This window comes from Cyanistes caeruleus, chromosome 1 (genome assembly GCF_971803275.1).
Source record: "Cyanistes caeruleus chromosome 1, bCyaCae1.hap1.1, whole genome shotgun sequence".
In the NCBI taxonomy this organism is placed as follows: domain Eukaryota; kingdom Metazoa; phylum Chordata; class Aves; order Passeriformes; family Paridae; genus Cyanistes; species Cyanistes caeruleus.
The window spans coordinates 141,005,780-141,028,580 of record NC_141701.1 but is presented as its reverse complement, the minus strand read 5'-3'; the positions used below and the strand labels follow the sequence as shown (position 1 = coordinate 141,028,580).

The following is a 22,801-nucleotide window of genomic DNA, read 5'->3' as shown; positions in this document are numbered from 1 at the left end:
GAAATGATCTGAAGTTGTATTGGGTAAGGTTTAGGTTGGATATCAGGAAAATGTTCTTCACCACTGGAACAGGCTCCTCAGGGAAGTGGTAACAGCACCAAGCCTGGCAGAATTCAAGAAATATTTGGACAACATTCTCAAGCACATGGTGGGATTCTTGGGGTGTCCTGTACCAAGAGTTGGACAGAAGTTGGATTATATGGTCTTTATGGATCTCTTCCAACTCAGCATAATCTATGACTCTATGAGGTGTAATTGTCCCTGGAGAGGAATCACACCAGCTAAAACACATGTACCCCTTCTTGTGTCTTGCAGGACACACAACAGGAAATAGCATAATTTAAATATCTGTAGGGAACAGACATAGAAACAAGTGCTCTGTGAATAGCAGGGAGTTGAATAAGGTGGTTCCCTTCTAGCCTGATATAACCTCTAATTCTAGAGCACTGGACCAAAGCAGGTGTGTTGTCCTCTGCAGAACAAAAAGTTCTGATAGGAGGGAAAAGACACCATGAGAAACACGATTTGACAAAGAATTAGGCTGCAAATTGATGATAAAGACAGGGAGAGTAAAAGTTGACTGGAGGAAAGGTTTAAGGGTGGGAGAGGGTATTATCAGACATCTGTGAAAGGGTGAAGTTCTTAGGCTAGACTTCAAAAATACTTTGCCTTTTACCTTTGTGAAGATAACAGTTAATTTCACCAGTTTACACAGCTCTCTTTTACTTGGATACTCTGCCCACCAACTCCAAACCCTAGTGTGATTATCCCGCTAGCTGCCCTTTTTCTTTCCCCTCATGTGCTGATCCCTTGGGGACAGCCTGGGAAGTATGGGAAGCACACTGGGGTTCCCAACACTGGGGGCGGGCTGGGGGAAGGATTTCCTGCCTCCCATTCTCTGCCTCAGCCCCAGGCACCTCCTGCCATGTGCCCCAGGAGGAGCAGCAGCCCTTGGTGCCTTGTACTCCCTCCCTTCAGCCCAAGATGTGCTTTCCTTCAATCTAGCCCTGGCTGCAGGGCGGACCTTTGCGGGAGCTGCAGCACAGCCCCAGGGACTTGGGGCACATGAAGGAACTGCTTCTCTAGAGAAAAACCTTTTCCATGTTCCCTAGGGACAGCTTTTGTTTATTTATGTTCAGATACAAATCTCTTCAATTGTTTGGGAATGATAGGTTTCTCCCCTTGGAACTGAAACAACCTTTGTAAGATAGAGGTAGAGCAAAGCAACTGGCATTCATGAGCTGCTGCTTGGCATGAACAAAGGATATTGAGATAAGACAGTGTAAAAGAAAGGTTTCTCTTCTCCCTGATTATGCACAGATGCAGTACAAGCATGGGGGAGGCTGCGGAGAGGGAAGGGGCTGTGAAGTGGAGGAATCACAGATGCATTACACACTGTGAATTTATCCACAAGCCTTTTTAACACCTTAGCAAACCAAGCTGGAGTAGTATTTCCTATTTTTGGTTTTCTGGCTAATCTGCACAGTCAGAAATATATTAAGACAGGTCAAACACAAAGAGAGAGAGGAATAGAAAAGTATACAAATATTGGACACAGTTGTTATGCCTTTTTCAGCTTTGCAGGATCCTGGTAAACAAGATTTTATCAAGATCTTAAAGGGCCTAATTGTTTCAGCAGCTCCTTAGGCAGATTAGAAAATGAGAGCAAAGAAGGTTGTAGATGATAGTTTTCCCGCTTTTGTTTTAAATTTTTACATTGGATATATGTAACATTTCAGTGAGATCAGGTCTGTTTATATTTCCTTTCATACAATAATAACTTTGTGGGGAAAAAAGAAAAAAGGCTTAAAATAGTTATTACACGCAGAAACCTTGGTGAGGCTCCTGAACTGGGTCTATTTCTTGTTTGATAGAAGTCAATGGAAAACTCCTATCAATGTCAATGCTTTGGGGTTTTTTTTGCTGCATTTATCATGCCCAGATAGACAGGTGATAGATAGAGTGCTACACATGCCTGGAATATTTTTCCCATGAAAAATGTGACAGATACCACCAGACACAACTACAGTAATATAATGCTTCAGCACTGATTTCTAGAATTCCATGGTGGACTTCATTAATCAAGAACATGCAACCTGTAATTATAATTCATAGTATGAACATAATTAGGATAATAATTAGAGATTTTAAAAATTTCTTTCAGTATTGAAATTACTGGAGCAGGTTGATGGATCTAAAAAAGCATTCATACAATGAAACAAAGAAACAGTCCCACATTCTATGTTAAACCAATATAAATAAGATTATGAGTAATTTAAGACTATCCACTGGAGACAAACAGTAAAAGAACCCTCCACAAGCGGACTAATTATCTTGCTTACTCAAACTGGGACTTAAAACCATTTTGTGTGGGATCCAGAAATTAGTCTATTTTTTAAAGCCTGTTTTAAACTGTATCTGTATTTCCCTGATGGAAATACCCTTCACATCTTATGAACCATGTCAATCAAAACAGCAGCAGAGTCTCTTCATGGCTGAATACAGACACCCACAATCTGCCTGTGGTTCATGGTGTGGCAATCCCCCCTGAAGACAGCACATCCATCAGAGCCTGGGTGCTGGTGCACCTTCACCGCTGGTGCACCAGCTCCTCTAGAACCTGGTTGAGTCTTTCTGAGCACCCACAGTAAATGTTGATCCCAGCAGCCATCAGAGTTAAGTGAAACAATCAGGGAAAGTCAGGTAGCAGGAGGTCACACGGGTTTCCTGGAAACTTTGGAAACTTGCCTGAGTGTGGAGGCTTTGCAGTGTCACCCGGTCCGACCCTGAATGCTGAGTTCAAAACCCAGCAACTGCAGTCTTCACAGCCAGCCAGCTGAGCAGAAGGCAGAGCTGTACTCCATGGCCAAAATACATAATGCACCAGATCCTCATCCTATGTAAACAGGGAAATGACTGTAGCACAGCTATGCCAATTGACTCTAATCAAGGCTGTGGGCCAAGAACTCAAAGGGCATGTCTACAGGGCTCAAACCAGGGATGTATTACAGACCTCTGAGCTGGCTTCAAGTATTTTCTTATATGGCACGGTGCAGTTCCTTATTGTGGTGTGAATGTGGGCCCCAGAAGTCGCTCAGATTGCCAGATAACTGAGCTACGTGGTCACAGGTATATACACTCTGGTAGGTATGGATGGTGTCCAGGAGATCTCTGTGTCCTGCCATGCACAATAGTCACACAATAGCCATGCACCTAAAGTCACACAGATTTACCTGGTGACACCAGTATTTAGGATTTGTGTACAACCAAATCACCTGTTTTTTTTTTTTTGTTTTTTTCTTTTCAGATATGTTGAATAAACGAGACAGATTTGCTATGTTATTGTGGTGGGAGGCGCGTTCACTGCTTTTATCTTCATTACACTGCCTATATGTAGTCCTTGAGTACAGGAGATGCTGGAAGGTTTGAAATCCTTCTCCATGAGTCCAGTGACCAAAAATTACCATCTACCTACCTGAAATTATTCAGATTCTTTCCCTGTGAACTACTGAATCAGATGGATGTGCACAGTCCAGCTGCCAATGGCAATGGAAAGACCACAGATGGAATGAGCTGGCTGGTGACATCCCACTCCATCTTCTCATACAGCAAAACCAACTGTGGCAAATGCCTGATCATTGGGGGATCTTGGGAGCATCTTATAAGCAGCAGCTTTAAATATCCATGATTTTCAGAATGGCTCCTTTCACAAGTAACTTGAGATAAAGAGTTATTGTCCCCACATACCTACCAAATAGATGTGCAGAGGGTTTCTATATATCAGTGCTGGAGAAAGGCCTCTTTTAAAGTTTGTCTTTTGGTCTCTTGAGAGAGAGCAATCCAGTGGGTTTGTTTTATCGTGCTCGCTGCTGCTTAAAAGAAGACAAAATGTGGCAAGCAGCTCATTAAGAGAGAGAGAGATTGGATCTGTGTTAATATGCAAATGCTAATCCATTAGGACCCTGCTCATACACCAATCAATCAATTAACTCGTCTGTCTCTGTATTGTTCATTATTTGAAAAATGCATTTAATCATTTTGCTATGCATTAATTAATAGCATGCCTAGTTAAAAAGGAAAAAGAATTTTAGCATTCCTTGGGGCTTACATGTACAAATATTTAGTATTCAGCTGTGATTCCATGATTAAGACGTACCATATATTCAAAGATAGCACAGGGATTCACAGAGATACAGGGCAATTTGATTTCATAGTAACTATTTTATGTATCTATATCTATATCTATATCTATATCTATATCTATATCTATATCTATATCTATATCTATATCTATATCTATATCTATCTTTTATAAAGCGCTTGATAGAGTAAGTCATTATATGCAGTAGATTTTTACAAAATAAATACAGAATTTCAGAAAGAGAAATCAAAGGTTATAAAATATGTTTTTCATTTTTCTGTCATTTAAGAATTCCAGATTTAACCCCATGGGGCAAAATAGTAGCAAATGGACATGGTTTCACTGACTTCAAAAGAAATATTACAGGATATATGAATTTGGCTCCAAAATTCAATGAGGGAGCAATAAACAGAAAAGCTATTCTGGGTGGAACTGAATTTTCTAAACAATAGTGACTTTCCATTTAAAAAAAATGTATTGAGGAAGGAAATGGGTTGCAATATGGGAATGAAAATTCTAAACTGGGCAATAGGTGTGCAATGGGACAGGCAATTTGAAACTGATACAGAGGTATGTGGAATTATTTGAGAGTAGGATGAGCTGAGCTCCCTGAATATCCTAGAAGTCAGGCAGCATTATTTTACAAATGCTGTGTGCTGGAGTTTGTGGATATTGTAGAAAAAGAAAGAGCAGCAGTCAAGGTGATGGAAGAGTGATATACATGGGAATTTAAACAGAGGTGACAGTCACAGGGAGTGTCTGAAGCAGATTAATAGATGCAGGAAAAATAGGAGCTGAGAAAAGTTCAGGATCAAGGATGAAATGAAGGTGACAAAGAGGTAAAACAAAATGTGAAGCCTGGTTTTGAAAGAGTCAGGAATGATTGTATGGAGCAAAAGGATGTTCCTCTGCTGTGTGCAGAGCTTTATTTCTCTCCTCCAGATGAATATGGCTTTTATGAAGGTGAGTAATGCCATTAATTTATTTTTTTTTTTTCATACCAGCTGTTGACTTCAAAGAAACTGCGTAACTGAATAGGGTTCACAGAAGCAGTGATTTGCAGGCTCAGTGTTCAGTTTGACCTAACAGTCAATTTCTAAGCTGCCCCGGGGCTCATCCTTATCCCTGTGTAAGGGAGGCTTCCTATCCCTGTTTGCACCATCACATGCGAGTGGCTCCTCTCTTTCACTGCAACCTTCTCCATGCAGCCATCACAGGAGTGACCTCTGTGTCCTGGGATGGAGAAATGCATTGCTGTGCAAGCCTTTGCATTTTCTGCCTGCTCTGTCTTAAGTAATTTAGTCAGAGACAAGGAAAACCCATGCATTATGGACTGCTAATTCTCAGCACACATCTGCCTTGTTAAGTATGACTCACAAAGCTCAAACTGCAGAGTGTTTATCCATTTGAAATCCTGAAGCTTTTACTGTTGCAGAAGGAAAATGACTGATCCCCTCACTTAGAGGGTTGTTTTCCAAAATGTTACTATAGTAAGGATTTCTAGGAACATCACTACTTCCATAAAGAATCAAGTTAGATTTTATTAGTGAGTATATGCTGAGTACTGTGCATACAGAGTTGAAATGCTATCTATAGTTGTGAATTAACCCTTATTTTTATATTGCATGAGCTTATATCCTTTTTCTCTTTCTGACTTTTGTGAGTGGTGTTTATATGTTCTATTCTGGGAGGATATTTCAGAATCTGTTCAAAAGCAGCACAGAGTAGTAAAATAAGCAGAGGCAAGACCTTACAATTTATGACTCAGGTCATGCCACTTATTTACTATTTATTACTCATATTATTTTGCTTTAATGATCTGAATATACTTTTTTTGCTTCACTATGGTAGTTTTCTTAAATTCAAAAATCAGATTGTCCCTTTATTGGATAATGCTTTCTGTGAAGCTTCTGAAAACAGAAAAAGAGGAAATGGTGGTAAAATATGGACAAATGAAAGAGCTTGTTCAAGGTCACCCTCCAAGAAAGCAAACCTGGGAATAAATAAATACTGAGCTGGCAAGTGAGTGCTGTGAAAATGCCAAAGGCCAAAGCATATGTTTCATTTTTAGGGGAACTACTGAGTGTGTAAAAAGGAGCTACTTGAAAAAATTAGCCCATAATCTAACCTACTGTATGCCCTATAATATTCACAGTATACTGGGCTTTGGGGGTGTTATGGAAGAGATGACAGCCTCTGAGCAGGAGCTTGTTAGAAAAAGAATGGTTGGAATACCTGTGAGCGTGTAAGCCTTTGACTTTATGCCTTTAGCTGATTTGGGTTTGCTAAGTTTTCAGTGCTTTCAGAGCGTAAAAGATGAAAAGATCAGGTTTCTTCAACTTTTTAATGAAAAGAACTGTAATTGAATTTTTGTAAGACATAGGACTTGTAAGAACACAGAACGTCTTTATTAAAAAAAAAAAAAATCAACTGAATATTTTTGACCAGCTCTAATTTTGAACACGAGACAAACACTGTGCCTTTCCCTGCTGTAGGAGGTGGAGATTGGTAGCAGCTGCTGTGGGGACATTATGAGTAACTTCTCTGGAAAACCACCGTGCAAACGTGATGGGGAGTGGCCTTGAGATGCAGGAATCATTTTGTTTATTAAAAGCCACCACTCATATGCTGACAAGAAGGACAAATAAGTTACTGTGGCTCTGGCCCAAGTGTGAAACCCTGATACTCATTCCTTACTCCACCTCTGTGCACTGAACTTCAGATTAAAATTTCTCAGAAGTATTAAGTACTGAGATGTTTTTCTTTTACTTTGCCATCCATAAACTGGGAGTTTAACACTTCCCTGCTTCACATGGAGTATTGGGTGGAAAAGAGCACGTGATGTCTGTGGAGCTGTATGGCTACAAAAGCCAGCAAGACATCCAAGGTTCTGTTGCTAAGGAATATTAAACAGGAATTCTGGGGGCAAAGGAGATATTGTATCCAGCAGTATCCCAAATTCTGGTGGACATAAAGGAAATGAATAAACTTGGACTCATTCATCTCAGCACCATTTAAAAGATTTGGACAATGAGTTCTCACTGGGAAAGGACAAAAATCTGTAATGGAATTTTTTTTTTTCCAAGGCATTAAACAGGAAATTCCAAACAATGGAAAGCTTAAAACATTAAATCTAGCACCAAGACTATGAATGTACTTCCTTTTGTAGGTATTTGTTTAGATATGAAAAGAGTGAAAAATATTTATTGCCTTCTCTTCAGAGGCAAAGACAACATTTTTTTTTAAAGTCATAGGCATGTGATTATGGGGTATGTTTATAAACAGCTGAAGTCAGATAGGCTGCAGATTTTATGGTTTGGGTATGGAGAGGCAGAAATTGCACAGCTCTCTCTGCTGATCTCCCCTGCATTCCTGGGAAGAGGAAACTGCAGAACTAAGCACTTCTGAGGCTTAAAGAATTCACCAAGAGACACTCGCCTAACCCTGTGATTACTACTATCTGTGCCTATAAACATACTGTAAATCATTATAGTATGGGAAGTTGTCTCCTTGCATTGATTGCAGATAACAGATGACATTTTAAACAAGAGAAAAATGAAGTCCTCCCGCTCCTGACATTTTCACCACTTCTTTTCTTTACTAATTTTCAATGTCAGAGGCAGTTTGTGCCAAAGTGCTGAAGTGTGGCTTCCATAGATTTGCAAAGTGAATGAAGCTCTCCATCCGTCTCCTCTGAAGAGTGTATTGATATGCTCCTCTCTGTGTGTGAGGTAGAAGAGAAACAGCTTTTCAGAGGCACAGAACTGGGGGCAATAGTTAAGAATTACCAGTTAGGCCACAGGTTTTGTATCCTGACTTAGAGTTTATCCTTCTGTTTCGGAGAAATCTTCAAGTTACTGTTCAAAACAGAGACGTGCCCCCATTAGTGCATTGCCTTGGGCCCCAGCCCCCTCCCTGCCCCCGCCTTTGTCTCTCAGAGCTGCTTGGTAGGTTTGTTAGCACAGTTAGACACGGAAATCTGGACACAGGCTAATGAAAGCCCTGCACCTTTCAGTCAACCCTTTCAGTCACCATAAACATCTTGTGCCCAGGAAATCTGTTCCTAGCATGCTTTTATCTACCAGATCCATAATTCTCCAGGAGTTTCCCATAAGGAATATGAAAACCAGAGCAAAAAACTCTTCCCTGGATCTAAACAGTCACTACTCCTAAGTCATCAAAAATTAAAAGCAAGATTTCCTAAAACAGGAAGCCTTATGAAAAGTATACAAATAAGCAAAAGTGGTGGAATCTTTAAATTAATCCCTATATTCAAGGCTCCTAAGTTCCCATTTTCCTGGCTTTATTTCCTAAAATAGGGCTAGAATTGTATTTTTTAAAAAATGTGATATAAACTACATTCTTTTCTCATATTTCCAGTAAGTGGAATTTTAAAAAGGCTTTCCCAACACCTCCAAATATTGCAATATCTTTGCAGATAAATTCCATTCACAACCACTGACTTCAATGCTCTGCTTAAAAAATGTAACATATGCCACTATGCTTGGGAGTGGCTTTGCATTAGGAAATGGTTTTAAATAGACACAGGTGCTTCTAGAGTTATTAAAACTTGTTTGTCTCTAAAGTAATTTTGGGTGGGGAACAAAAAATATTTGAACATGACAAGAGTGAAACAATGTCAATGATCTATCTGGAATTCTACCAGTTCTGTATCAGTGCCTCATTTATGTGTATAGACCTTAAAAAAACATCAGAGACCAAACACAGATGAGCAGAGGGAATGGATTAGGAACCCCCACAGCTGATCACTGGCCTGGGACTGTGCAGGCTTGTGTCTGAGTCCTTGTTTGACCTCAGGAGAGATCTTGCCCCCTCTGTCCCTCTTGTGCCTTATTCATCCTGTTTATAAGATGAGGTTAATGATTTTGACTTCTCTTGTAGTGAATGTTGAGACCTGCCAATGAAAACTGTCACAGGAAGAAGGCTGAGGACTGTTACAATGACTGTAGTGGTCATTCCCAGGGCTTTTGAAATAATGAAGACAGTAACAACCCAGAAACAGATCCTCTCACTAGATGGGCACTCAGTAGGTGAAAAATACTGATTGCATCAAATGCCAATTATATCTCTTAGGCAGCAAATATATTTCTCTCTTTATTTGGAGGTTCTCTGTGATTTCTATAGGTTCCCACTTGGCAGCCTGTGCCTGGCCAAGGGAAATATCTAAACAGTGGTAATATGCTTTGCTGAATCACATCTTTCAAGATTATTTGCTGGGTCTTAACATTTTGTCTCATTCCTTCATGGAGCTACTGGATCCCACTGCTGCATTTCCTCTTCCCTGCTGAACTCAACTTGTAAAGCCATCTAAATCATACCCCTAAATTTTCTGGAGTGGTTTAGCCCTTCAGGTCTGAATCTTATCCCTTTCCCTTATCTCTAATAGCCACAGTAATGCCATTTTGGTTAAGCACTAAATTTTTATTTTTTTTTTTTAGTGAATTTCACCCCTAGGAACGTTGTATGTTGGGGCCACACCACTGTGAAGTGATGAAAACCATGTGGTTGCTTTACCTCCAGAGATGCCTTGAACAAATATGGCCCTGAATTCAATTTCCACTCACTTTATTGGCAGGTATTGCTGTGCCACCAGCACAGATATTAATTAATGTGTCTTCCTGGACAATTCTCCAGGATTTGTCCCCACTGTGACATTAGAAGTGTTTTGCCAGGGATTTTAAAAAACAGGCAAGCCAAGATTTTAGCACAGTACAAATATAAAATAAGTAGTAGGAAAAGATCATGGCATCAATATATATTTTTGGTAAAACACCTTTTTCTTAAAAAAAAAAAATCTTGGGGGAAATCACATTACTTAAATTAAACCCCTGTAAAATTAGAGCATGGACTGCAATGAATCAGGGAGAAGTCTGAGGGTTTTGTTAGCAGGTTGTAGCCCCTAGCGACGGACAGACTGATTAATACTGAAACTGCCTCCAGCAAAGGGATCCTGTGTCAGGAGATGAGACCTGTGCATTACTCACAGAGGTCTCCTGGAGAGGCCAAGAGCGCTTTCAGCCTTCGAGTTTCAGTTTGACACTGGGTCAGGATGTACAAGCTTAGAAATGAACAGGAAAGAGTTTCACCTGCCTTGGGAAATTCAAGATATTAATATGCATAACACAGTTTAATTCACTTCCATAGATCCCATCCTGTTAGCTCACAGCAGGGTCTAAATGCTATCCATTTAGAAAATGTTGCCTTGTGTTTTGTTTTTTAAAGAAATTTTCCCTCTACTCTCCTTCCCCCCTTCCCTCTTCTCCTCTTTCGTAAATCTTCTGTAATCAAAATACTTTTCTCATTACAGTTTCTGTGTCTGACATTAAAAAAATGTTTTAAAATTCATAGCACATTGCTTGATGTTAAACTTTGCTCAATAATAGACCATTAGTTTACTTGATACATGACTCTCTGAATACTTTGTACCAGCACATATAACAAACTCATGATAATTACTGTGTGTAACATGTTTGCATTCAAACATGACCTTGAACTTACTTTTCAAGCATTTCAGAAATGTCAGCTATGATGATGATCTTTGTTCATTACTGAAAGGAGTTTCTGGGTCTGAATTGTGTAACACACATTTATATCTATTAAAAATGACACAGTAGAGCTATTTTTATTGTTTTAAACTTTTAAAACACTTTTAAATCTCAGTAGCCCTCTGAGTCATGCGATCCTGTGACCATCTCGGCACTTTTCCAATCCAAAAGTCTGTTAAAAGCTTTGACAAAAGAAACCTTAATTTATTTCAGAAGCAGTGATAAAGCCAACCTGCAGGCTTATTAACACCCTGCTAAAACCATCACGGGCATATAGCAGCACATTTTACTAAGAGGTATCCTGTCCTTACTGTGAAAAGCAAGTGGTATTATTTTGTGTAAAAATGGATGTTATAGTGTGTTTTTCAACACTGGAAAACAACTGCAGCAAGTGAAGGTGGTGCAGTGATACATCCCCTGCTTTTGTAATCACCTAAGCTTGGTGTTGATCAGTAGGTTCCAGCAGGATCAGCCTCTCTGCAGTGAAGGTGATAGTCCTGTGATGTGTTCCCCTGCCTTGGGATTGGGCTTTAGGCAGTGAGCTAGGGAGGCAGCAACTCACCAAGTGGTTCAGGCAACTTGCCACGGGAGACAAAACATTCCATCATACACCATGATGTTGAAAGCACACAGCTGCTGGTCCACTGCCCTCTAGTAGATGACAATGGCCTTTAACTTACAGCTGAGAAGTGACCCTCACCTACACTACATTCTGCAAATACTGAAGAGCTTTGCTCCCAGTGGAAAAAAAAAGAAATCTCATAAGGAAAATATTGTCAATTGTCTAGGAATGGGTGTGGAGAAACGTGACTGCTTCTAAACCAGAACATGACACCATCTCAGCTGGAGCTGCCTATATTGAGAGAATGGGGAGATTCTTCCCTGCTTCGTAAGTCTAATTGCTCAAATGCTACATTCATGAAGAGTTAAAATTAGAGGGTCTCTGTGCTTGTGCTAAAAGCAGAAGCCAGTTCCACTTCTCTGAATCTTGTTTCCTTTCAAATGATTGAGGCTGCTTTAATTAACAAAGTGAAAGTGACACTGGTGCCAGTCATTTATACTCCCTTATGCACATTAGCATGCAGTTTCTCCCAAGCCTTTTCTAATTTAGGTACTGTCCACATTAGAATTCAAGCCATTCCAGCCACAGTTATGTTTAAATGTGGTTGCATACTGGTTCAAGTTCCAGCATACCATTTCTGACCACAGGGGAACCAGGATTTTTAAACTGTTGTGGCTGTTTTCCTTCCCTCCCAAAGTGGTGCAAGCTGTGTTGTGCTGTTAATGGCAGCTCAGGCCTCCACTCAATTATGTATTGTGTGATTTTAGTAGAGCTTTACATATTTTGACCTGTCTAGGCTGTGCTTCTCTTTCTCTGGATAGACTATATGGACTGTGATTTGGTACCCACTATTCTGGCAGGCAGAAAACACAGAAAGAATATCCTCTGGGACCGAGAACATTGCATGAGAGCTCTGTTAAACAGGAATAACAGCAAACCCACTCCTCACAGCATCTCAGTAGCAAGGCTATACCTTTCCCTTCTGAGGTTAAATGCTGCAGTTATGACTTAAACAGAGCCATTTTGAGCAAGAATTATTTACTCGAGAAGCTGCTTTGGATTCTGCTTTTTTAAAACTATGGTAAAAAAATGGAGATTTTATGTGAATTGATTTGTAGCTCTCAATGAAGCAATGCACTGGTGTAAAATTGACCCATTCAATTAGGTAGGCTGATTCTGGAGAATCCAACCCTCTGGAGTTCTCTTTGAATAGCTATTAAATTCTGTGTTTAAATGTTGGTGAACAAGTCAATGCCCAGCAGTTCACTAAGCAACAGTGCAACGACTTCATTTTCAAACCCTCTGATACAATCTGGTCCAAAACCTAATGTCTCAGATTGGGGCTAAAATTCAAACTTGATTTAGTCCACCACTTTCCCTATTGCTGTTCATCGAACGATAGAATCCTCATGCAGAAATCAGATTTAAATCCTTACCTATGCCTCAGCTCATATTGTTGAAAACCTGGCTGTGGTTCACATTTAAACTCTTCTGTATACCTATATAGGGTAGAGAATGCATTTTCAACTCCTTAAGGTGAGAGAAAGATTGCAACTTAAAACAGAAAGTTGCAGTTTTTTTTCTATGTAATCAGGAAATGCAATCCAGGAATTGTTACAAAAAAGCATTCTGACAGGGAAAACAACACAGTTTTGCAGATAGGAAAAATAAGTGTTTATATTCTTAATACTATTTCTTAAAAAAGTCCTAGAAACTTTTAAGGGAAAACATCTCAAGTTTCAATTATCTTGAAAGACCTAGTTCTTTTACCCAGGCCTTGAGTGAGAAATACCGCCTTTGATTCACCTATTAAAAATATCTTACTTTTACTTTTTTAAGATTGAAAATTAAAAGTAGTAAAATAATAAATTTTAAAGTAAAAAATAAAAAGTAAAAAAGTAAAAATGTATCCCTTTGTAAGTCTCATGGGAGGAGAGCCTTTAATGGAAAAATATCTCATAGATACTATCTCAAAAATGTCTCAAGATCATAAATTAGAATAATCTAATTGGACTTACCTCATTTTTATACCAGCTAAGAATGTGACCCTCTACATTTGTCTGCAGAAATCTTCAGTTAGAAATTATTCTTCTTTAAAAAGTTTTTCAAAGCCTTTGATGAGCTGTTGAATGGCAAATTTCAGTGCTTTAGGCCATCTTTAACTTAGTGGAATATTTGTGCAATTAAAGATATAACATATTTTTGGTGTGGTGTACAGTTGAGTATTGCTAGTTCTGTCTCTCTGAAGAAGAAAAAGCTTTGTTTAGTGGAAAAGACCCAAAGCAGTAGGTGGATTAATTTGTATTTGGGTACATGAAGGAATTTTTATTTTTCAAACAGAAACATATTCTTTTGATTAATGGACTTTCAGTCTTCAAAATGCCTTTGCTATATCCCTTTTTGGATGAAAAGCATATGTTCACCTTCTAATAAACTGTTACAGTACTGCTGGCACAACTTCTTACCACAGGTTTGCCACAGGAACCATGATTCACACTATCATGTGTTCTTGACTATTTTAAATTATAGTTATTAAGCAGTTCTGAGAAGGCAAAGCTCTCAAAAAAATGAGCACATCCTGCAAAGCCCCAACTGTTCTGCAAACATGTCAGGTATCTCATCCCTGCCACTCACCCCTCTGCGAATACAGACAAAATTGTATAGGGCTAGGTCCAGAGCTATATTCTGCAACAATCTTTTTTGACCCATTCATTCTTTGAAAATGCTCAAATTCTTAATTCCTTTTATTTTCTATTTTTCCACTTCATAGTCCAACTTTTTACTGCTACATACCAGTTTGTGCTTTCACTTTCCTGAGTGTTTCAGAGTGTTACAAACTCTCTTTCCTCCTCAACTCAACTCCTCACCAACCCTTATTTCATTTCACACTTCCCCATTCACCACAACCACTGTGCACACAAATAATAGACCTGGGTCCTGCTACGACATTAAACCAACACGCAACAGAGACAGACTTGGGTTTCCTTCATTGTTGGTTTTGCTAGTATGTTATGTACTGCAATTTTTTTGGCCACTTTTGGGAAAAAAAGTTAGGGGGAAAAAAGTTAGAAACTCCCATTGTAGAAGGCAGCAGTGGGGCCTTTTTTTTTTTCCTTTTTTTTTTTTTTTTTTTTTTTTAAATGGGTGTGTCTGTCCCTGGGGCTCATAGCTCAAAATAAGTAAACTCCTGGGATGACTGTGCTGGGTAATTTGCAAGATAAGCCTTTTATGTTGGGATTTTGTCTGGACAAAGTGGACAGGCTGGAGAGCTGAACACACAGGCAAACCACTCAGCGAGCTCTTGCATCACACTCGGGCATAACTGATATGTTAATCACCAATGTTCAAACACAGTCGCCAGATATGATGCCAGAAATAACTTCTGACTCTGTCATTTCTGTTGACCTACCACATTTCTTCACTTTGGCCTCTTGTTTCTGACCCTCACTCACTTTTGGTTTTGAAATCAGTTTCAGAAATGCGTTCTTCCCGCAGCTCTGTCCATGACTGCAGCACCCCCGGCAGAGCCACCGGATTTCCCTGGGGAGCCGCTGGGCCCGGCTGGCACGGGCGCTGCGGGCACAGACTGAGTCACCGCCCCAGGCAGCTTTCGGTCAATTGCATCCCCGTCATTTGAGCTAATTCAGTCAAATGATACCGTGTCACAGGACTTACTGTACGGCCAGGGGATTTCTCCTGCCGCCTGAGCCGCTGGGCCTCAGCCCTGAGCAGTGACGGCGCCCTGGGCCGCTGCCAGGGCCCGGCTGTGACAGCAGTGAGCCCCGGGCCGCGGGACACGGCCCCCTCAGGGACGGGCACGGCCCCCTCAGGGACAGCATGGCCCCCTCAGGGACGGGCACGGCCCCCCCAGGGACAGCCATGGCCCCCTCAGGGATGGGCACGGCACCCTCAGGGACAGCCATGGCCCCCTCAGGGATGGGCACGGCCCCCTCAGGGATGGGCACGGCCCCCTCAGGGACAGCCATGGCCCCCTGAGGGACAGCCACGGCCCCTTCAGGGACAGCCACGGCCCCCTGAGGGACAGCCACGGCCCCTTCAGGGACAGCCATGGCCCCCTGAGGGACAGCCACGGCCACGGCGAGTCGGGGAGCGCAAACAGAGCTCTGCGATCCCACTGAGACACTGCAGCGTGCCCGGAGAAGGGCAGCGGAGCTGGGAAAGAAGAGTCTGGGGCAGACCAGTTCTAAGAGGAGCTGGGGGGCTCGGCCTGGAGGAAAGGAGACTCAATGATTTATATATCTGCCGGGAAGGAGGTTATGGACAGGTGGGGATTGGCCTCTTCTCCCCGGCAACAGTGACAGGACAAAAGGAAACGGCCTCAAATCGCACCCCGGCAGGTTTAGGTTGGAAATTAGGAAAAATGTTTTCCCCAAGAGGATTGTCGAGCACTGGAACAGGTTGTCCAGGGAGGTGGTGGATTCACCATGCCTGGAGGTATTTAAAAGACCTGCAGATGAGGCTTTCAGGGACATGGCTTAGTGGTGGGCTTGGCAGTGCTCCATTGACATTTAGACTCAAAGACCTTAAAGATCCTTTCCAACTTAAAATGATTCTATGATTTTTTTAATTTTTTTTTTTCTGAGCTTCACTTTGGTACTGAAGGGGATCACGTGTTTGATTCTCCATTGCCTTCTCGCATGTGCAGTTCCTTGGTTTTCTGTGGGATTATTCCCATTTGACACCAGGATAAATGACAGTAGCATTTACTCCTGTCTTGTAATAAAGCATTGCATTTAAATGGGCACGTTTTACTTGGATTGCAAAGTACTTTGCTGATGTAAATTAAGTAAACCTCCTGTCAGCCCTTGGAGATAAACACAGAACATTATATCCTTTTTAGAGGTAGATAATCTGAGGCACAAAGGACTTGAGACAAGAAGCTTGGCTGCCTAAAATTAAACACCTCAGCCCAAATGAATAGATTGCAAATCCATTACTCATGTTAGAAAACAGCTCTTCCCCTCCAACAATGTCAGGAAAACAGCAGCGTGTGAAGTCTTTGAACCACACTCCACAGCCATGCATAGTAAAACCTTGGCAGATATTTAGACACTGAGTTCCCAAAATTAAGCCTAAGAAAAAAAAATTTGCTGAGATTATTTTCAAGAGAAAATGTGACCATTAATCAAATTAATTGTTTTGGATTGTAAAAAAAAAACAGTCCTTAATCAAAAATTGCCTTCAACATAAGAAAAAAAATCTGTTTTCTTTTGAAAAGTGATTAATTTATCACTTGAATGCTACAATACAGAAATTAAGAGAGCAGAACAATTTTGAAGGTGCCCTCTGAAGTGTAGTCTAGAGACATCTTTCAGATACCTTGTTTTTATATTAGGATGAACCTCAGGAAAGCTTCCTGTGCATGTTCCAGAAACAGGGACTGGGGTTCTGCTGGGGCTTTCCAGTCATTTCACAAAATTTTTCTGCCATTCATCTGCACCCAAACTATGAGAAGTGAGAGTCCCTTACTAACAGAGAGCCAGTGGGGTTTGGGATAATCAAGGCTTAGGGCAGGTCCTGTGCAAGGTCTTGGAAATCCTCTCCAAGTCCTAGAAGAGGGAATCTTTTGAAGGAGACAAGGAGGGAGAAATGCCAGTGGTGGTTGGACTGCAGGTTGATAGGCTGTTCTGGAATAACCTTTCTCTCAGAGAGTCAGAGCCCAGAGGGACTGACTTTTTCCCCTGCGGATGCTGCACTTTCTTTGGGAGTCAAGTGGTTACTCCTACCAGCTCTTCAAACCACTGACTTGTAGAGGATTTTTAATTTACTGAAACAAGCTTAATTTAATCAGGGTTGGTTTGGGGTTTTTTTCCCCCTAGGTACCAGGAACTGATGTATTCCCTTTATGGTAGAACTGACAGTAAAATGCATCAGTGGTAAGAAAAGTATCCATTCCTCTTGTTTTATTTCTGTTTTTAAACCCCTGCTATAAAATGGCATTTAGTTTTATGCTTTCAAATATCATATATGATTCATGTTTGGTGAGTCTGTACATAGAAAGTGTAGCTTTACCAGGTAAGATTTTCTTATTCAATTCCTTTAACTGACATCCCTGTAATATAAAGAGGTCTGTTTTTTCAATGTAAAACACCTGTACAAAAGGTCAAAACAATGCAACATTGATTTAGGTGCTACACAGGGACCATTTGCACATAACAAGTTTCAGAAGTATGTATTAGACCTTCAGACTGAAATTTAAGATGCATGCAGATTATAAGTGCTGGGTGATCTATTGCTTTCCCTTCTTGGCTACAAATTGCCTATTGCCTTTGTGCCGGTAGGGACAGGGGTACAGCAGTGCAGACAGACTTCACTCTGCAAAGATGGATAACCAAAGGAGGAGAAGTTTCAGTCTCAACCAACAAAATTTGTTTTTCATGGAGAGGCATTTATAGAAGAATGCAAAACACACATCTGTTGAAGCATTTTGCTAAGAGCCAGAATATTTATTACATTTTTCTGAATGAGATGACCCAACTGACATGCTGATTTGTTTAGCATCTGCTATGGTAGTGGAGGAAGAAACCCTCAATGAGACACAGAAATCACAGAATAGAAACGTGGGTGGGAGGGGATCTCTGAATCACTCCAGTCTCCTGCTTGAGGCAGACCTGTCACCAGCACTAAATCACATCAACAATGTCTTTGTCTACCCTAAATTGTTAAAATGTCCTTGAATGGAGACTCTACAACACCCTGGGCTGCATATTCTAGCATTTCTTTATCCTTCCAGTGAAAAAAAAAATCTCTTTTTCACCAAATGAAACCTTCTAAGATGCATTTTGTGGTTGCTACGTTTTCTGTTACAGCTGAGAATAGTTTGGACTTCTATCATTATAGCTACTCTTCCAGCAGCTGTCAGAAGTCCTGTGGTAAATAAGTACATGTTACCATACTTACTGATATTTTTGAGAACTTACATTTTAAATATACCAGTCCAGCTCAGGCTTCATTCATATCAGCCCTTCTGCATCTCCCAGCTGGGATTTGTCCTACAGAGGTGAGGTGTTCCCATTATAAAGACAGTCCTGCAATCCCCATCCAGAATCGGTGAAATGACTTCAGGTTACCAGAACCAGCTTCTGGATGTGCCTGACTCCCATCACTTCTGGCGTTACCTAACTCAGCAGCTGGGGACAGCTGCCTGAAAGTAGGTAGGATTGATTGCTTTACAAGTTCTGTACTGTGTCCCCCATGCCACAAAAGACTTTTTTATTTTCTGTGTAGAAGAGAAGGTAGAACTTATTCTGCCAAAAGTATTAAAATAGCAAATACCAACCTGAATGTCTCCTTATCACTTCAAGAAAAAAAATACATACAATTCTTCCTTCCTATTTCTTAGTATTTTTATGTTCTTTAAAACTTACATCAGGTTTTATTTCTTTCTAAAATGAGAATAAGATCATCAGAAACTAATTAGATATGATTCTAGTGTAAAACCACAGTGGAAACCTTTCTGAAATGTCAAAGCTGCTGTAGTTATTACTTGTCCTGGGCTCTGAGGGAGTCAGAGTAGTTTCCAGGCTTTGTGTGGTTTCTTTTCTTACCATTTATTTTTTTTCTGGCTCTTTTTTGTTTGTTTGTGTTTTTTGTTTTGTTGGTTAGTTAATTGGTTGTTGTTGTTGCCTGGTTGACATAACAATTGTAAAATACAATGGCAATTACTATTGTGTATCCCTAAATCATTCATGCCAATCTCATTTTTATTTTTTTTTTTATTCCCCTCATGCTGATTGTAGTTATGACTGCAAGAGGCAGGAGCTTTGTGTAAAAAAACCTGTTGATCACATCTGTCTTTTTATTTCACACCAAGATATATGAATGTATAACTATGTGTCCACACTATCACAATTAGATGTGATTCTAGATTAATATTTCTGTGGTCTTTCCAGTTAGTTCACATTATTTCCTTTGTCTGGAAAATGATGACTTAGAACAAAAGAAGCTTCTGGGAACTGACTAGCTTTGATACAATTTTTTTCTTTTTTGAGGTTTTATTGCCTTTCTCATATCCATGATGAAATTTTGCTGAAAGTGGGAGTGGAAGGATGAGAAATACCTTGTTATGTGCTAATAGTGAGGCATGAATTAAGTCCTTCTGTTTCTCAGCAGAAACCTGAGCTATGTCTTGAGTCAGCATCATAACCACCAGGTACCAGAGAGGAGAGATAGTGGTGTCTCTGTCCTAGAATTCCTACCCAGGTGTTGAAGTGGTGATTGGAAGCTAGACTGCATCCTGAAGAAGGGCTCTAACCACCTACCAACAGTCTCCTAAAGCACCAGGATTTGAAAGGACCTCAGAAAATGATCTGGTTCTGCCTTCTCCCTTTAAACAGCCAAGCGATGTGAAGCTGTTTCTCATAGATGTTATTCTAGTCTCTTATTAAAAGCATTCACTTTTGGAGAGTCCACATCTTTGGGGATTTCTGTTTAAAACTTTAAAAATGTTTAAACTAGAATTAGTATTTTTTTTTATAATTTGGTGGTCTTTTAAGTTTTTTTGGAAGTAAGAGCCAATATTCCCACCTGCTAGATGGGATATTTAATTACAGATAACTCTGGGCTGATTATGATGATGCAGAAAACTCCATCTTCCCATAAACCAGCTATTCTACATAATAGATATACACTTTAATTCTATCTTGATGAACACAGCAACAGTCTAAAAGTGTTGGCATTTTCTCTTTAATTAATCTCTAATGTAGCAATTTATCTCAAAAACAATAGTGCATTGTTTCCTGTGTGTACCCTGCATGAAGTTCTCTCCACACATGGCACCTGTTTTTCAAAGTTAGCCAAATGGTTTCTTGCTTGCTTACTGTGATTCATTATAAAATCTTGAAACAGGTTTATCACAGAACAAGAAAGAATTAGCAAAAAACTAGAAGGGATTCCGAGTTTAAACAAAAAATAAAGGTTCAGAAAGGGCTGCAGATGTTCATCTCATGATTTGAATTGCATTCAATTTCAAGAGGAAAAAAAGCAGGACAGATTGTAAATTGAAGTAAATTTCAGTGTCAGCAGTTTTATTGATTTTATCACAAATCTTACAATATTAAGTATTTGCTTTGAGCTCAAACCCTCTGAACACACACAATTCTTGGGTTTTGTTATCAAAAAAAAAAACCCCAAAAGCTAAAACAAACCAAAAAAAGCCACAGCAAACCATAGTTGAGTGTCTAGTGAAAAATTGTGCTGTAAGTAGAGAAATTATGCACTTGAACTTTCCAGGATCATGAAAATAATCAGAATGTATGTTTGGCATGAAAAAGAACTAAGGTAATTTCTACCTCATATTTATTCAGAGGGATTATGTAAAACAGTGTAGACACCAATTGTAGATTTGCCCCAGGCCTGTAATAAGGAGGAATTTACAAGATTTTCAAAAGCCAATGAGTAAATTAACTTAAAGAGTGAAATGTTTTTGCACTGTACCAGCTAGTATTAGCAATATGAGCAAATTAGATGTTAGCATTCTAGACTGACTTCTGTTTAAATGGCTTTCTGGGATAAATAGGCTGGCACCTGTTCTAGCAAATTCTTACTGTTTTGATAAAGCAAAAAACTTTAAAAAAATATTTTTCATTTTCTTGACATGAAATTAGGCTTGAAATTGATGGGAAGCTTTTTACATTCTTTAATTGATATTTCTCTCTTTTTCTCTTCATGTCTCCCCTAAGGAGAGTTGACACACTTGCCATAGGAGCTTCCTGATCAGCAAATTCACTGCTCCTCACCATACTCTCACATCAAAAAATCACTTCTGTAAATATGTCAGATTTCCCTGTAACTGATTTTTTTTTTTCTTTTCTTTTCTCTACCCACTTCTCCTAATGGGTGGTTGTTCCTGGGCTTTCATGAAGTGACTGTTTGAAAATTTAATTTTCAAACTATGTTATTTCCTAGTAATTTTCTTTTGTGTGGTAGCTGTCCTCTATTTTCATTTTGTATTACTACTTATCCTGACAATATACATTTCTATCTGTACTGCAGAGCTAAGGCTGATTTGTATTCTTATATCTGACTTTGTAAAAAAGTATGAGGTAATTTTGATTATTATGGTTTTTACTCAGTAAAGGGCAAGTTTCCGTGACTTCCGCACAGTCCCTGATTGCTAGGAACTTGTTACCTGATTGCCTCAATTATTCTATTTTAAACCTCTTTCTCTAACCTGCAAGAACACAGAAGAATGAGGTGGTTTGTGTAATCACATATTACTACCTGTTTGAGTTGTATGTTTTTTGGGCTGCGATGTTATGCAGGATTATTAAAGACTTCCAAGGTGAACATCTTTGGCTGAGCTCAGGAAATTACAGCTATCTTTAGTTGCTCAAGCTCACAGCAGAACTTAGAAACATAAGTCTTCTATCCGGATGAATTTATACTTTTTCACAACAAAATACAACCAGGATTTTCAGCTTCCTCATCTGGATTATAATCTTTTCTTTCTCTTTTATGTAAATAATTTGCAATGGAAGGAAAAGAAAAAGCAAAACAACTTTTTGAGTCAGATCTTGCAATTAATTTTTAGAAAAACCCAAACACTTATATTTTATAACCCCAGCTATGATATCTATTTGTTTATCATGAATTGTGCTTTATAGACAGACCTGCTATTTTATATACAGACCTGCTATTTTATCTTCCATCTACTTGTGTCTGTTCTCCTCCTGCTGAACACCTTTAGTAGGTTTATTATTAGGTTAATTATTCAAAAATATCTTCAAGTTTTAAGTGCTGAATTGCCTTCTTGATAATTCTTCTATGATTTGCTGATACATTTTATTTCCATTCAAAACAGAGTCAAACATTTTCAGGGTTGCCATAGACAACAGAGACCACAGCAAGGAGTCTTTGTCACCAAACAGAAAGTGAAAGAATATTTTTAAAAATAGCTGTTTCATAATAAATTGGAAAAATAGCAATTATTTTTACTGTTGCTAGGACTTTAGGAGTATGAGAAATACAAATATTTAATATTTTGACTCCTGTATCAATTATCTAGATATACACTGGAAAACTGTTCTTCTAATCTGGCCCCATTTAACTGTTAAGGACAAACAAATACAGGCAAGAATAATTTTGTTCTGACTTCTGTATGTATGATTATTTATGACAATTGCAAGTGAGCAGGCTGTGGCTGCTCAGAAAGTTGCTATTTAGAAGCTAACACATGCCAGCTGGTTGTGTGAAGTGCTCCAAACCTTTTGCAATCAATGACTAAAATAGTGCTTCAAGCAAAGAGCTGTGTTGGGGCAGCAGCACAAACTCGCTCTCAGTCCCCAGGCTCACCTCCTTAAGCTGCTGTCGTTTGGCCACTTCCATTGTGAGTGAATAGATGAAAACAGACATGGCCCATGAAAAATGAGTTATCTTTAAAATCACAGATGTGACAATGCACTATAAAATTGTGTGTTCTGGGATTTAGTATCAGAAATTATCAGAAACATTCCCTCTTTCCCTTTTCCCATCCACAAACCAAAACAATAAATAAGTGATTGTTCATTAAAA

General features: G+C 39.6%; 2 protein-coding genes across 3 annotated transcripts in view; one reads left to right on the top strand and one right to left on the bottom strand.

Moving 5' to 3' along the window:
• The window catches only part of LOC111924071 (uncharacterized), a 22,705-nt gene extending 7,599 nt beyond the window's left edge, over positions 1-15,106 (bottom strand). The window contains exons 1-4 of one of the 2 annotated variants that reach the window (XM_086864268.1): positions 14,679-15,106; positions 13,288-13,391; positions 12,706-12,768; positions 3,752-3,869 (exon numbers count right to left, since the gene is read on the bottom strand). In XM_086864268.1, coding sequence (XP_086720394.1) covers positions 3,752-3,869; positions 12,706-12,768; positions 13,288-13,292 — 186 coding nt within the window. In that variant the 5' untranslated portion in view covers positions 13,293-13,391; positions 14,679-15,106. The remainder of the gene's footprint in view (positions 1-3,751; positions 3,870-12,705; positions 12,769-13,287; positions 13,392-14,678) is intronic. The other variant, XM_086864273.1, reaches the window with a different exon arrangement.
• LOC111924072 (uncharacterized) lies at positions 13,875-22,801 on the top strand. Its single transcript, XM_086855980.1, has 4 exons — positions 13,875-13,881; positions 14,938-15,724; positions 17,110-17,166; positions 19,400-22,801. Exons 1-4 carry the CDS (start codon positions 13,875-13,877, stop codon positions 19,497-19,499), a joined length of 951 nt encoding a protein of 316 aa, XP_086712106.1. The 3' UTR covers positions 19,500-22,801.